A 13,711-nucleotide genomic window follows, 5' to 3' on the forward strand; every position below is an offset into this window, starting at 1 on the left:
CCTTGACTTCTTTCTGCATCGCTTTTGCTCCTCTGACAGTAGATTCTCCTTCTCCAGTTATGAGGCCAGTTAATATTTTCCAGAGTAATTGTAAGCAAGTAATAAGTCTATAATTGCCAACTTCCCATCTCTTTCCTTTGTCCTTCTGCACCAATGTCTTTTTTATTTTCATTTATTTTGACATTCCATTTTCTATATAATCAATAAGAAATGGTTGTATATAGAACTGTGTATACATAAAAGATTTTTTTAGTCAGAATTGTTGAACATCATTTGATCTGGTAGCTTTCTAATTTGGTATTTCTTTTCCTTAACGTTGATATTTTCTTGTTTTGCTCTGTCTTCCATTTCATTTTAAAATTTTCATAACCAATCAGTTTCCATATTATGTTTGAATTTCTTTGCTCTAGATTTCTGACCAAAATTTTCTTGCTGCTTTCAGTTTCTGGCACTTAATTTTCCTGGTGCTCCATTGCATTTTTTAGCCATTATTAAAATATCTTTTTGTTGTTTTATTATTTGCCAGAATTATTTGTGTCAAACAAAATACAATGAATTGTTTGATCCAGCACTTTATGTTCTTTTATTAGCTCAAATTCTTTCATCCACTTGTGCTTGATAAAATGAATGAATAAAATAAAGTACTGATCATATACTAAGGTCAATGTAAAAAACTACCCCTCTCCAAAATGTTCAGCCTCTTGCCTATGTTAGAAACAGTTATTATTATTATTATTATTATTCATGCATTCTCCATGTTACAGAAATGTGTTCCTGAAAAATTTCGCTGGAATGCTTTAATGGAAAACATTTTTCCTTTTGACTTTAGTGTTCATTAACCTGTGTAACACAGAACTGAAAAGTAGATTTCATTCTATGGTATTCCATATTACAGCAAGCTGTTTCAGGAATGCAACATTTCCATGATTATGGGATTTACCTGTATTGTTATTATTTCTGCATCAGTGATATTTTCATTGCATGCATTCACTGCATTACAAAGTAAAGCTCTCTGTACTTTGGATATGTGCAGTATTTTGTTTTAGTTTTTGTACTTGCTCATGTACTGACACACACTATTGATATAAAATGGGTACAAAGGTTAGTAATGTTTTCTGTGTATGTGATGCATATTTGTAAGCCCTTAGACTTTTGGTTACGTATTTGTCTGCATTTTTATCAATCATTTACAAAGCACCTACAATTACAGGGATTGTTGAGAGTGGTGTATAGGCAGAATTGTAAGATTAAATTCCTTACTGTTCTTCTTTTTAACTACTCATTTCAGAGCTTAAGTTTTGCTGAGCTCATCTTTGCTTTCCATCCTTCCAGGGTTAATAAAATATAGTCAATTAAATGAACCCCAGCCATATATCAAGGATAATGTAATTGAGTAAGCCCTACTCTCAAATTTTTAAGTGTATGCTTATATTGGAAACACTTATTAGAGGAGTTGTTTCTATTTTCAGCTCCCATTCTGGTTATCAACATTTCAAGATCTTTTAGATCATATCACCACTTTTTTAAAGCAATACATTATCATATTTTGAGAAATGGTGCCTTGATCAAGAGGCATTTCCTTTCCTGAATCTTTGATAATAATATCAGATTTATTATCCTTGATTTCTTATCCTATGTGGATTAGCATATCCTAAAGCATGTCATTCTTAAAGAGCTTTTCTGATGCATGCGTATACAACATCTTTCCTGTAGGTGTTCCATAATGCTGGCACAATTCTGTGATACCTGTGAATATATTCTTTCTTGGTAAGACTGAACAGCCAAAGATAATGTTCATTCTTTCCAATTTCCACATATCCTGTTGTTATTTGGCTATATTCTGCTTCATTATATATATATATTTTTTGTGGGAAGGCTTTGATCTTGTGATGCAATCAATAGTGCTTTAGTCTCAATTTTGAATCTTACATTTCTCAACTGTTGTTGTGACTTTTTCCTTGTCTGCTCTTGCTCTGTTTAGCTTTACAGACTTGGGCTATGTTAGAATTTTTCTTGTCATCACTTTATCATAGCAGGCTTTAACAAAAATTTTAGATTAAATTCATAATTTTTATTGCTTTTCATCCCTTCTTAACTGCAATCCTTTCCTTTTTTCTCATATCTTTTCCTTGAAGACAAAGCAGTTCACTTTCTCCATGTTTTATAGCTACATGTATCAGTTTTCCATCATTCTTTACATTATTCTTTTTTAAGATTTTACTGTGAATATTTTATAATAATTTTCTAGTTGTGTAAGACACCTGTTTCTATGGTAAATTTAACTTATGAAATATATGGTGTATTTTAAATGCTGTCATTATTAATCTTAGCAGCCAAGTGAGAATATTATAATTACACTGTATTACTGGGGACAGCCAGAGTATTGATGTCTGTTATGTTATTCTTTGCATTTATCTCTGTTTCATTATTAATCTCTAAAGTTCGATGGCCCTGGGTGTAAATGGCAGCAATAGTGGTGCATTCAGACGAGTTGCCATCTATGGTCTAACCGAAACAGGATTGGCAAATTTCTTCAGATATCTAAAATCTTTTCCAGATGTGTCCTTTTCTCTAGTTCTAGTGAGGGATTGGAATTGCATTTTAGACACTTGGTGAGGCTAGCATATAGAAGTAGGGAGTGTAAAGCCTCACGAACATGCGCAGATGTTTCCTAATGCTTGACAGATACTGAGTGGATTTCCTGAACGTGCTCATGTGGACATAGAACATACACAACAGGACATCCAGATCATATCAAGACTGATAGTGTTTTAGGCTTTGCACAGTATGAATAGCTTCACCTTACAGACCACGAACTTGTGATCTCCGTGGTTGATGTAGTTGAGACTTATAGACTGAAGCTGGACACCTTGTTACCGATATGCAAAATCTACAGGGACAGGTTTAGCGAATTTGTTAAATGGTAATTGAATGTAGTAGTTGTCACAGACCAGTGGTGGAGCACTCTGAAGTGGCTGATTTCATCAAGATCAATATTTAGCAAAGAGCTAGTAACAGAATGAAATAAATTGGAGAAGGAGCTAATGATTAAGCTAGGAGATGTGATTATCAAAAGCTGCATTGCTGAAGCTAGGACATCATATGGAAACTAAAGTTATTCAATGGGCTCAGGTAAAAGAGGTTTGATTGCGGCAAGAAAACCACAATATGGATTTTGATGGACCTGAACAAGTGCAAGTAAGCATGTGTGAATTTCTAGCAGCATTTTGCTCAGCTGTTTGGTGCTGGTGGTGAGTCAGAGATAAGCAGACTTTAGCACCTTACTATGTACGATGACCTGTCATGGCTCTTAACAGATGTTGAAATGTCATTAACGGCCATTGAAATACAGAAAGTACAGGGGTGGTTGTTTGAAGCACAACTCACCTGGTTTAGATGATTTGGCCTGTGAATTTTAGGAGTTCCTGCCAAACATTTTTGGGAACCTCTTGGCAGACATCATCTGAAAAGTGTTGTGGAATATGAAAATTCCCAGTGCAGTGAGCTAGGAAAGGATGCTGAGAAGGAAGATATGCCAGACAACATTCAGTCTGTTACTCTGCTGAATGTAGAGTTTTAAAACTTTGGCCAAAATGTTAGTGAAGAGGCTAGTGTTTATCATTAAGTGGTGTGGTTGGGGAATTGCTAGCCTGCACAATCTCAAACAGGTCCATCCATAACTTTCTCTACTTCATATGATACGTCATAGAGAGAGGGTTGGGAATCAAGCTGGTTTCAGTAGGGCCCTGATTAAGTTAGATCAGTTGGAAGTGTTTAATTGAGATTGTCAAAATATGGGCAGCTATACTGAAAGAAACATTTTTGGGGCACCTTTCTCAAGGTTGGATTGCTGCAGTGCATAACAGCATCCCCATGAAAAAAAAACAAACACTTCTTGGAACTATTTTATATCACATATTTGATCTATAAAGGAATGTCCCAAGGTAAGGGTAGAGTGAGAAGTTCTGACCTCAAATTCTTTGAAAGATGGGTGAAAGTGATGAAAAGGGTAAGAGTGAATGAGACCACTCTTTAAGTGTAGGTGTTAAGCCTAAGAACAACATTTGGAGAGGGTACTTGACATTTGTGTTCAGGATAATCTTGCATGGCAGAATTTCTTGATTGATCCTAGATGTAGGTTCTCCTGCGTCATTGTCATCATCATCACTTTTTCTTCTGTGTATACATATATACATATATTGCATGTTTTCTTTTCATGCCTGCCACTAAGGAAGTTCTGTATGCTGAAATCATTTGATCTGGCAGTTTTGGTACCCATACCAGATTATACTCTTCTCTGCTCTTAGCACCGTATGTCTATATGAAAGAACCTCCCATAGCAAATGTTGCAGTATTCAACATTCTAATATTACATCCACACTTAGTGGGATGCAAGGATTACCATTTGCTGTTAATGCTGCTTCTGTCACTAATATTTATTTACTTGTACTTTATTCTTGGTTGTAAAACCTGTTAAAACCTTCTCCAGGTCTAACAGAGAAATATAGTTGGATTATTTTAATTTCAAAGTGAGAAGTGTCAACCTGCTTTCTAAAAATTTCAGTTTTCAGTATATTAAATAAAAAGCTTTTTTTTTTAAGGTTGGGGCCAATTCGAAGGGTATGCTTTAAAATATATGCATTTTGTGTTAACTTAATGTAGCAATATTATGTATTGATATTAAACGTTTTCTCTAATGAGATGGATATTTTAATGAAGCTAAACTCTCAAAATCCAAACAGAATTGATCCTGTCCCATTGAGTTTCTCAAAGAACACATTTCACAACCCGACTCATGGCTTATTGTTTAATGTGACCGGTAGAAAGAGAAAGAGTTTTTGCACAGTCCAGCAAACAATAAACTACACTAGACAACCTAATCACATAAGTTCAGAATGAAAATTTACTGCCAACTTGATCAAGGGTCACATCACCATCACTGATGAGTACAAATTAGAATTCAACTGAGGAAAGAATCAACAATGTTGCAGTTGACCCAGCACAGGTCATTACCAGGTCATGATTAAAAAATAATAATAATATTTCAACTGAATCACATCAATCAAATGAACCAAGAACCATATCACTTAACACCAGTCTCAAAACTGAAGCAACAACCATCAATATAAGCCTCACAACTGAATGTTGACATAAAATGGGCAACTGATTCAATTATCACAGTCATTATGGATTACAACTGATTCTCAAATGAATACGTAATAACTGAAGCAGGAATTATATTTCTTAGCATTAATCACACATGAAGTAACTCTCATTTCAAAGAAAATAAGTATCATATTTGAATCAGCTGTATCAATGCATTTCATTACTTTAGATCTTTCTCATGACTAAATTATTAATTTTATTTAACATCAAAACAATGCTGATACCTGAACCAGTTACCAATAGTCAGTGTGTTGTGAGTGTCATATGATCAAAACTGACCACCACGATCACCACCAAAAAAAAAAAAAAAAAAAGTCAAATGAAAATGTTATCACTTTAATTTCACAAACCAGTGATGATATCGACCACACAGTTGCATGTATCTCACAACAGTACCAATAAAGAAATAATATCATTAAATAAAGAAAAAGTATCTCACAACAGTACATCACTCAACTCCATTAGTACCGAACCAGCAATCTAATTAATCACACAATTCGATAATTGCTGTAACCACTATAATCTCAAGGGAACTAATGTATTAATCTTAAAACTGAGCAAAAAATATTACAAAGGATCCCTCAACCCCTCAGTTATACAATTGAATTGGCAATCACCAATCTGATACCTGAGACAACAGTAAAATTAGATATCACAACTGACCAGTCACCACTAAAACGGTAATATCTCTCAAATGAAAAACAATGACACAAAATTTGTATAGCCTAATCAATCACATCAATCGCACAGCCAAACAAACAATTTAAGAATTAGTACAGTTACACCTATCTCACACCTTAATAATTACATCAATCACTTAACTAATTCATTAATTACACCAATTAACATCAATATCCTGATTTAATTACATCACTCTCACATATCAATCAACTACATCATTTTTACATTATCTAAATAAATAAAAATTTCAGTTTACCTCCCCCCCCCCTCTAAATGTAAACAAGTTGATATTAAATAATTCTGCATTTTATTTCCTTTTGAATATTGATTTGTAATTTTTGTGTTGTTTTAGTTGTTGTTGTTGCCTTTTTTTTCACTGTATTTTACTCACACCCCATTACCTTTTCATTTTGTTGTTTTTTTTTTTTCTTTTTTTTTCTGTATTATTGTAATTTCAGTTGGAATCTTTCTTCGCTTTGCCCCGTTCTGAGCAAAAGTTTATTCCACGACCAGAAAAGACCCTAAAGTTACTGCTCAGTGTATGTCAGGTGTTTTATTTTTTTGGGGTTATGTTTTGTTTTGAAATGATTTGATTTTAGTTATTTTTTTTTCTTTTAAATTTTCTCTTGTTTTCTTATGATTATCATCCCCGCCTCTTTGGAAGATAAAATAAACTCAGCCTTATTGAAGAAGAAAAGTAATGTATTTAGAAATGGCGTTAATTATTTATTTTTAAATATACATATATATATATGTATATATATATGTGTATATTTTTATATATATATATATATATATATATATATATATCCAACCCATGCTAGCATGGAAAATGGACATTAAGCAATGAGGATGATGATATATATATATATATATATATACACACATATACATACATGCGGGAAAGATTTAGCACATCTTTATTACTATTTATTATCAATTACAATTGTTTCAACACCATTTCATATAAATAATTCCATGTTAAAAGTTATGTAGTATTAATATTTTCAAATGAGTATGTTAGAGTAGCACTTTATCAGACTAGCCTCAAAAGTTGCTCTGCTTATATATATATATATATATATATATATATATATATATTATATATATGCCTTTACTGTTATTTAATGGTGTAATAAAGTATTGATTGGGTATCATCTGATGGTTGATGTTTGATTGATTTAAGTATGTTTTCTCCATTTTCTAATTTTGTAATATATATATATATATAACACACACACACACACATATATATATATATATGGATGAAAACAGTTTGATTCAAATTCATTGGTACTCCAAGTTTCAAGTGTGATGCTAATCTCCAGCCATTTTGAATTTGAATGAGAGAAAGTATTACCATAAGGTGGGTTGCGATTGGTTGAGAGAAATCATGCAAGCGACAACAGTTACTAGTTTTGATCCATACACTTCTCCACTCACTCAAGTATATATATATATAATGCATTTATACATATACAATGGAATGTTCCACCGGAGACAATTTGTGGCTGTTTGGTTTTGGTGAATGACCTGCACAGGTGATTTATTCATAGTGATCAATGCTTGTGCTGTACATTACGTCATTCTCTCCATAAAATTAACATTGTCACAATGCATTTGCATTGTTTTAGCCTTCGAATGACGCCACCCCGCTAGCTAAGCGAGCAGGCCAACAGAAGAAAGAGTGGTGAAAGAGTACAGCAGGGATCACAACGCCCGGTCTGGGAATCGAAACCGCGATCCTGCGACCGCGAGTCCGCTGCCCTAACCACTGGGCCATTGCGCCTCCACATGATTGATTGATTGATTGATTGATTGATTGATTCTAGTTTCAGCTTATGAGCTGTGGCCATGCTGGGGCACCGCCATTTGGTGTTGCTACTTGGTTTCACTTCATGGAGGTTTTCTAGCAACTGCTATTTGGTGCATGAGAGAGTTCGATGCAGCTGCCCTCATCTGCCCCTCCTGCCGTGAAGTTGGTTCATCTGGGACACCTGACAGGAAGAGATCCAGCTTCATTTTAAGACATCTGTATCCACCCCATGCAGGTCTCTCAGTTCTTCGGAGGATATTGAAGAGCTGTGGGCCTCGAAACCCAGGCTATCACAGAATCTTGTCCTACATCTTGATGGCAGGTTTGGAGTCCTAGGCACCACGCAGTGGCGCCCAGTTCTGGCATTTGCGTAACTCTCGATGCCAAAGTTCAGGACACTTCCCTCCAGGATCTTCCAGATGTATATTATGGCATATCTTTCCCGCCTACGCTCCAGGGAATATAATTTTAATCTCTTGAGTCTTTCCCGTAGCTTACATTCTGCATAGAGGCTATCTTCTTTGTGTAGCTTCGTTGGATCGCCTCAAGTTCTGTGATCAACTTGACACTGGATGGTGACCATAGCTGAGAGCAATAGTCAAAGTGGCTTAGGACAAGTGTCTTCCAGAGGACCATCATGGTTTCTTGTTCTCTTGTTCTAAAGGTTCTAAGAATCCATCCAGCCAGCCGTCTACATTTCATTGTCAGTTTAGCAACATGTACATGAAAGGTCGCGTCATCACTCATGTGAATACCCAGGTCACGCACTGATTGTGCCTCTGGGATTGCAATCCCTCCGGGTCCAGTGTATTCATTGGGTATTGCATTCAGTTTTGCTTGAAACTTTCCAGCATTGAACTGCATGCTATTCTTTTCAGCCCACTTGTATATTTCGTCCAGCTCACATTGCAGGTGTTTAGTGTCCTCAGGGTTCTGTATTGCCTGTGAAACTTTTGTATCATCTGCATAACTTGTGATCGTGGCTCTCTGCGTGGCTGAGGGCATGTCTGAGAGGGCCATTATGAACAGTAGTGGTCCCAGAACAGTGCCCTGCGGAACACCGCTCACTATTTGTGTGTTAATGGAGGTGGCCCCATTGGCTACTACCACCTGACTTCTATCCTTCAGAAAGTCATGAAGCCATTCTCCCAGTTTTCCAACTATGTTGAGATCACGCAGTTTGTGACATATCATTCCATGATCGACTTTATATATATATACATATATATATACATATATATATATATATATGTGTGTGTGTGTGTGTGTGTGTGTGTATAGATAGATAGATAGATATTGTGTAAATATAAATAAATAATAGTGATACAACTTTTGCGTAAAGCATTGAATTTATGTTTAATTACAATAATATAATGAATTGTAATTAAAAGTCATGACATACATGCAAAGCTATGTGATACATGCAAAGTGTGTGTATGTATGCATATGTATGTGTGTGTTTATATATATATGAGCTGAAACTAGAATCAATCAATCAATCATATATGTGTGTGTGTGTGTATATATGTGTGTGTGTGTATATATATGTGTGTGTGTATATATATATATGTGTGTGTTTATATATATATATGTGTATATATATATGTGTGTGTGTGTATATATATATATATATACGCACATACATATACACACATACACATGCAATATACATACGTCTATATATTATATGAAATCATTTGAAGATGGTGGCCCAGCATACTCTCAGTCTCATAGCTAAAATTAGTAAGAGAATATATACGCACACGTGTGTGTGTAGATGTGTGTTTGTGTGTATTTATTTGTATGATAAATATGTGTGTATAAATTTGTATGTATATATATATATATATATTTGTATATTCTATATATATCTGTGTGTATGTATATATGTCTGTGTATCTGTGTATGTATATATGTATGTATGTATGTCTATATATATATATATATATATATATATATTATGCAGATAATTGTGTATATATGAATATATGGGAGAGAGAGAGCCATAAATCGTAGGGGTATCTGTGCTTCAGGGACCAGGCCATTTAAAATAAAATACTTTCACTCTTAATACTAACTGAAAGGTTAGTATTAAGTGTGAAGATATTCTATTGGGTTCAGCAGATTGCATTTTGTTGAATTTACAAAGTTAATAAAACTTTTAAGCGTGTGTGTGTGTTGGCATAAAATTTTTTTTGCTTCACTTGACTTTACCCTTTCTTCAAATTTGAGGCCTTATGCTTATGGTAGAAATTATTTTCCTCCATCTCCATTTATAATTACTATTATTAGCAGTTTCAAATCCTACTATGGTTGACTGTTTTGTTCTGGAGTTTTATTGTTCGGGTAATGTGGTTATGATAAATATTTGTAACTCCAACCACCCCAGAAAATGTTTGCTCTTGTGCCTGTGTTGGAAACCATATGAATTCAATTATGCCATTTTGCAGACAATTCTGCCTGTTAAATACTTTTAGAACTGCATGACTGCAAAATATGTTTTCTACTGCAAACACATTTTTAAAAAAAATTCATTTTGTTTTTCACAAGTGTGAAAGAAATGAAATGTTGCAAGTTTATAGGTGCAGGCGTGATTATGCTGGTGAATTTAATTTGGGGCCATTTAATTTCATGTTTTGTCTGGTCAGTACTTTTAATTGAAATTAGTTACACCTAGCAGAAGCCCTTCAGATACACACACGCACACACAAACACACACACACAACATGAGGTGGTTTTACTCAAGCGTTGTGAGATATGACTTTAGAAAAGGTTGTTGTGAAAGGCTGGAACAATGCAAGAAGGTACAAAGTAAATTACAAAAGGAAAAGAAAACAGAACTAAATAGTAGTTTTACTTTGTGTTCCTGTATTTTGGGGCGAAGACCCCTTCTTCAGGACTTTTTGTTTACTTTATACCTTCTTGTATTGTTCTGGTCTTACACAACAACCTTCTTTTAAAATAAATAAATAAATGTCTGTGTGTGTGCGCGCACGTGTGTGTGTGTGTGTGCGCGCGCATGTGTGTGCGTATATATTTACTATTTACAAAAGAACTGCTAATAGTTTCATGCTCTAGTGATACAATAATTTGGCAGTGATACAATAACATGCCATGTATTTCAATGCAACTTCTCTGGTTCAGTGCATGTTGTCAAATATATTTAAAAACCAGGATGTTGGTCCATGAGAAAATAAACGAGAAGGAAATCATGAAGAACCTTGATGGGTTTCATTCAGTCATTTTCGAATCAGCACATCTCTTTAGGCCAAGTACTTATTGAACTTTGCACAATATAAACACAGAGCCCCATATTTTAAAGAGGAGGCAAACATTGAAATGCACACACCATGTGGTAAGGAATAGACTTAAAAGTAATTCCGTGGGTCAATATGATTGAGTTGTCTTCAGCATGGCTACAGACGAATAATTAAACTAAGTTAAGGAATAAATGTAAGTTACGAGAAATAAATAAATTCTTCTCAACTGATTTGCTCTGACAATTAAAAACTAACTGGGGTCTCTCGCTGAAAACTGATTATGCAATTAGCATAGTGAATCTCCTTGTGGAGAGCAAAATTCAAAAACCTCTGGTAAGGAAGATAATTCCAAAAATATCAGTCACATGAAGAGTTTGGAAAATAAAGATCATGCAAATGGTAGTTCTTACTTTTGAAGCCAGCTGTTGAAAACAGCCAATATATTTCAGTCTTATTAAACCTCTTCACTATAGCTTACTCTACTCACTTGACAGAATTAAGAAGTGATCAATAGTTTTGGTGGTACACTCATATTGTCTGGCAAAATTAGATGAGGACAGATTTTTACATTATTTTTATTGCGCATCCTTAGCATTGAACTGTAATAAAGTTATGAAGACAGCTGAATTGGCAAAAACTACCAACCTAAGACAACTTAGTAAATTAGGGAGGAAAAAATGCAGTACAACACATTAGTTGTTATTTTTCTGTAGTGGCAGAAACATTAGCATGTCAGGCGAAATGCTTAGAGGTTTGCCGCTACGTTCTGAGTTCAAATTCCGCCGAGGTCGACTTTGCCTTTCATCCTTTCGGGGTTGATAAATTAAGTACCAGTTACACACTGGGGTCAATGTAATCGACTTAATTCCTTTGTCTGTCCTTGTTTGTCACCTCTATGTTTAGCCCCTTGTGGGTAGTAAAGAAATCAGTTGTTGTTTTTCTGTAGTTTTATTTATTTATCGCAGGAGTGGCTGTGTGGTAAGTAGCTTGCTTACCAACCACATGGTTCTGGGTTCAGTCCCACTGCGTGCCACCTTGGGCAAGTGTCTTCTACTATAGCCTCGAGTTGACCAAATCCTTGTGAGTGGATTTAGTTGACGGAAACTGAAAGAAGCCCGTCGTGTGTGTATGTGTGTTCGTGTATAAGATTGCATGTTTGTATTTGACAACCGATGCTGGTGTGTTTACATCCCTGTAACTTAGCGGTTCAGCAAAAGAGACCGATAGAATAAGTACTAAACTTACAAAGAATAAGTCCTGAGATTTGCTCAAGTAAAGGCGGTGCTCCAGCATGGCCACAGTCAAATGACTGAAACAAGTAAATGAGTATCATTATGATGTAATAACATAACTTACAGTTGATCCTATCTGAAAAAATATCATGTTTTTACATTTGTTATTATAATTTATATAATCTTAAAACATATCTTAGTAGAATTTTTATCATTTTTCTTCTCTCTCTCCAGGCTGAGTTTATACTTATGCTATGATTATTGTATGCTGTATGGATTATTATTGTTGTTACTTTGAAGTACAGAATGAAAATTGCAAAATTTATTGTTGTGCAAATGATAGGTGTATTATGCAAAATTGGTCACACAGCTTGATTTTAATGATTGCTTTTGAGCATACACTGTATTTGTTTGTTCTTTACCTTTTTTTTCTTTTTCATATTATTGTTTTTGCAGGTTTAGATTTGATTTTATTGTCTTCTGTATCAGCATAGCTTATCGACACTAGTTTCCTTTACAACACAACGACTATCTGGTAAAACAGCTTCTATTTCAACTACAGTATTAAGTTTTAGTTATCACTAACGACAAAGGAAACGATAACACTAAATCCATACCTATTTCACTATGTTCACTTATATTTTGTAAGAGAATAATGCACTTTATTGAGTTTCAAAATCATTCATCGTACATTTACGACATGTTTACTCATACTTTAGATTCCACTGTTACAAAATTTGTTGTAGGTATACTATTGATACCAATGAAGTTAGGAAATAAGGTAAAAGTGAATGAAACAGTATGCAAAGTTTCAAAGAAATGACAGTGACTCTGCCATGACACGGTAATGGTTTCTGTTTAAACACAATCTAAGAAATGAACCGATGTCATTCATCCAAGCTTGATGAATTTCTGTAGATGTGACCTTGAATAATGTGAATTTTACATTCTCTCTGCCACCACATATGCATATTGGAGGTGGGAAATATTTAAGCATAAGGTGTGACTTATAAACATAAGAGCTATGTTACATATCTATCTCAAGAAAAAGATGAGTCAGTTATTTTATTAATTAATAGGTATGTAATTTATATTAAAATTACCATTTCGTTCTTAAAGTTTAAACCATTCTTTCTATATTACTTTTTAAGGACTTTATAAGTGAATGGTCTCAAATTTTAATGGGGCAAAATTTGTTTGCTGTTTAAAGGTGCCTAGATCTTGTGTGTGAATGAGAAAAGTATTGTGATCTGGTAATCATGTTAGTTTACAATTGTGAAAAAGCTGTGTCCAGGGTGTTATATAAATGGATTCACATGTATTCTTACATCATAGCCACATGATGTAACAAAGGTGACTTGGTTGTACAAACATGAAATAAAACTGTGTTTGTGTGTATACACACACACACATACAAATATACATAAGTATGTATGTAACACACTGCCTAAATACCAATCTTGGGAAATTAGGCTTCTCAAAACCAGAAAGGAGAAAGCTAATTCAAAGACTACAGATTCAATCTATCACTGGAACTGTAAAAATCTGTAAAACTT

The 13,711-nt window shown here is 34.4% G+C and overlaps 1 protein-coding gene across 5 annotated transcripts in view; it reads left to right on the forward strand.

Moving 5' to 3' along the window:
- The window catches only part of LOC115222469 (calcium uptake protein 3, mitochondrial), a 380,133-nt gene that overhangs the window by 266,012 nt on the left and 100,410 nt on the right, over positions 1-13,711 (forward strand). For 3 of the 5 annotated variants that reach the window (XM_036511684.1, XM_036511686.1, XM_029792682.2), the window contains one exon: positions 6,306-6,386. The exons of the other annotated variants lie outside the window; for them this stretch is intronic. In XM_036511684.1, the coding sequence (XP_036367577.1) occupies positions 6,306-6,386 (81 nt within the window). The remainder of the gene's footprint in view (positions 1-6,305; positions 6,387-13,711) is intronic. 5 annotated transcript variants of the gene reach the window in all.

Source organism: Octopus sinensis, linkage group LG20 (genome assembly GCF_006345805.1).
Source record: "Octopus sinensis linkage group LG20, ASM634580v1, whole genome shotgun sequence".
Taxonomy (NCBI): domain Eukaryota; kingdom Metazoa; phylum Mollusca; class Cephalopoda; order Octopoda; family Octopodidae; genus Octopus; species Octopus sinensis.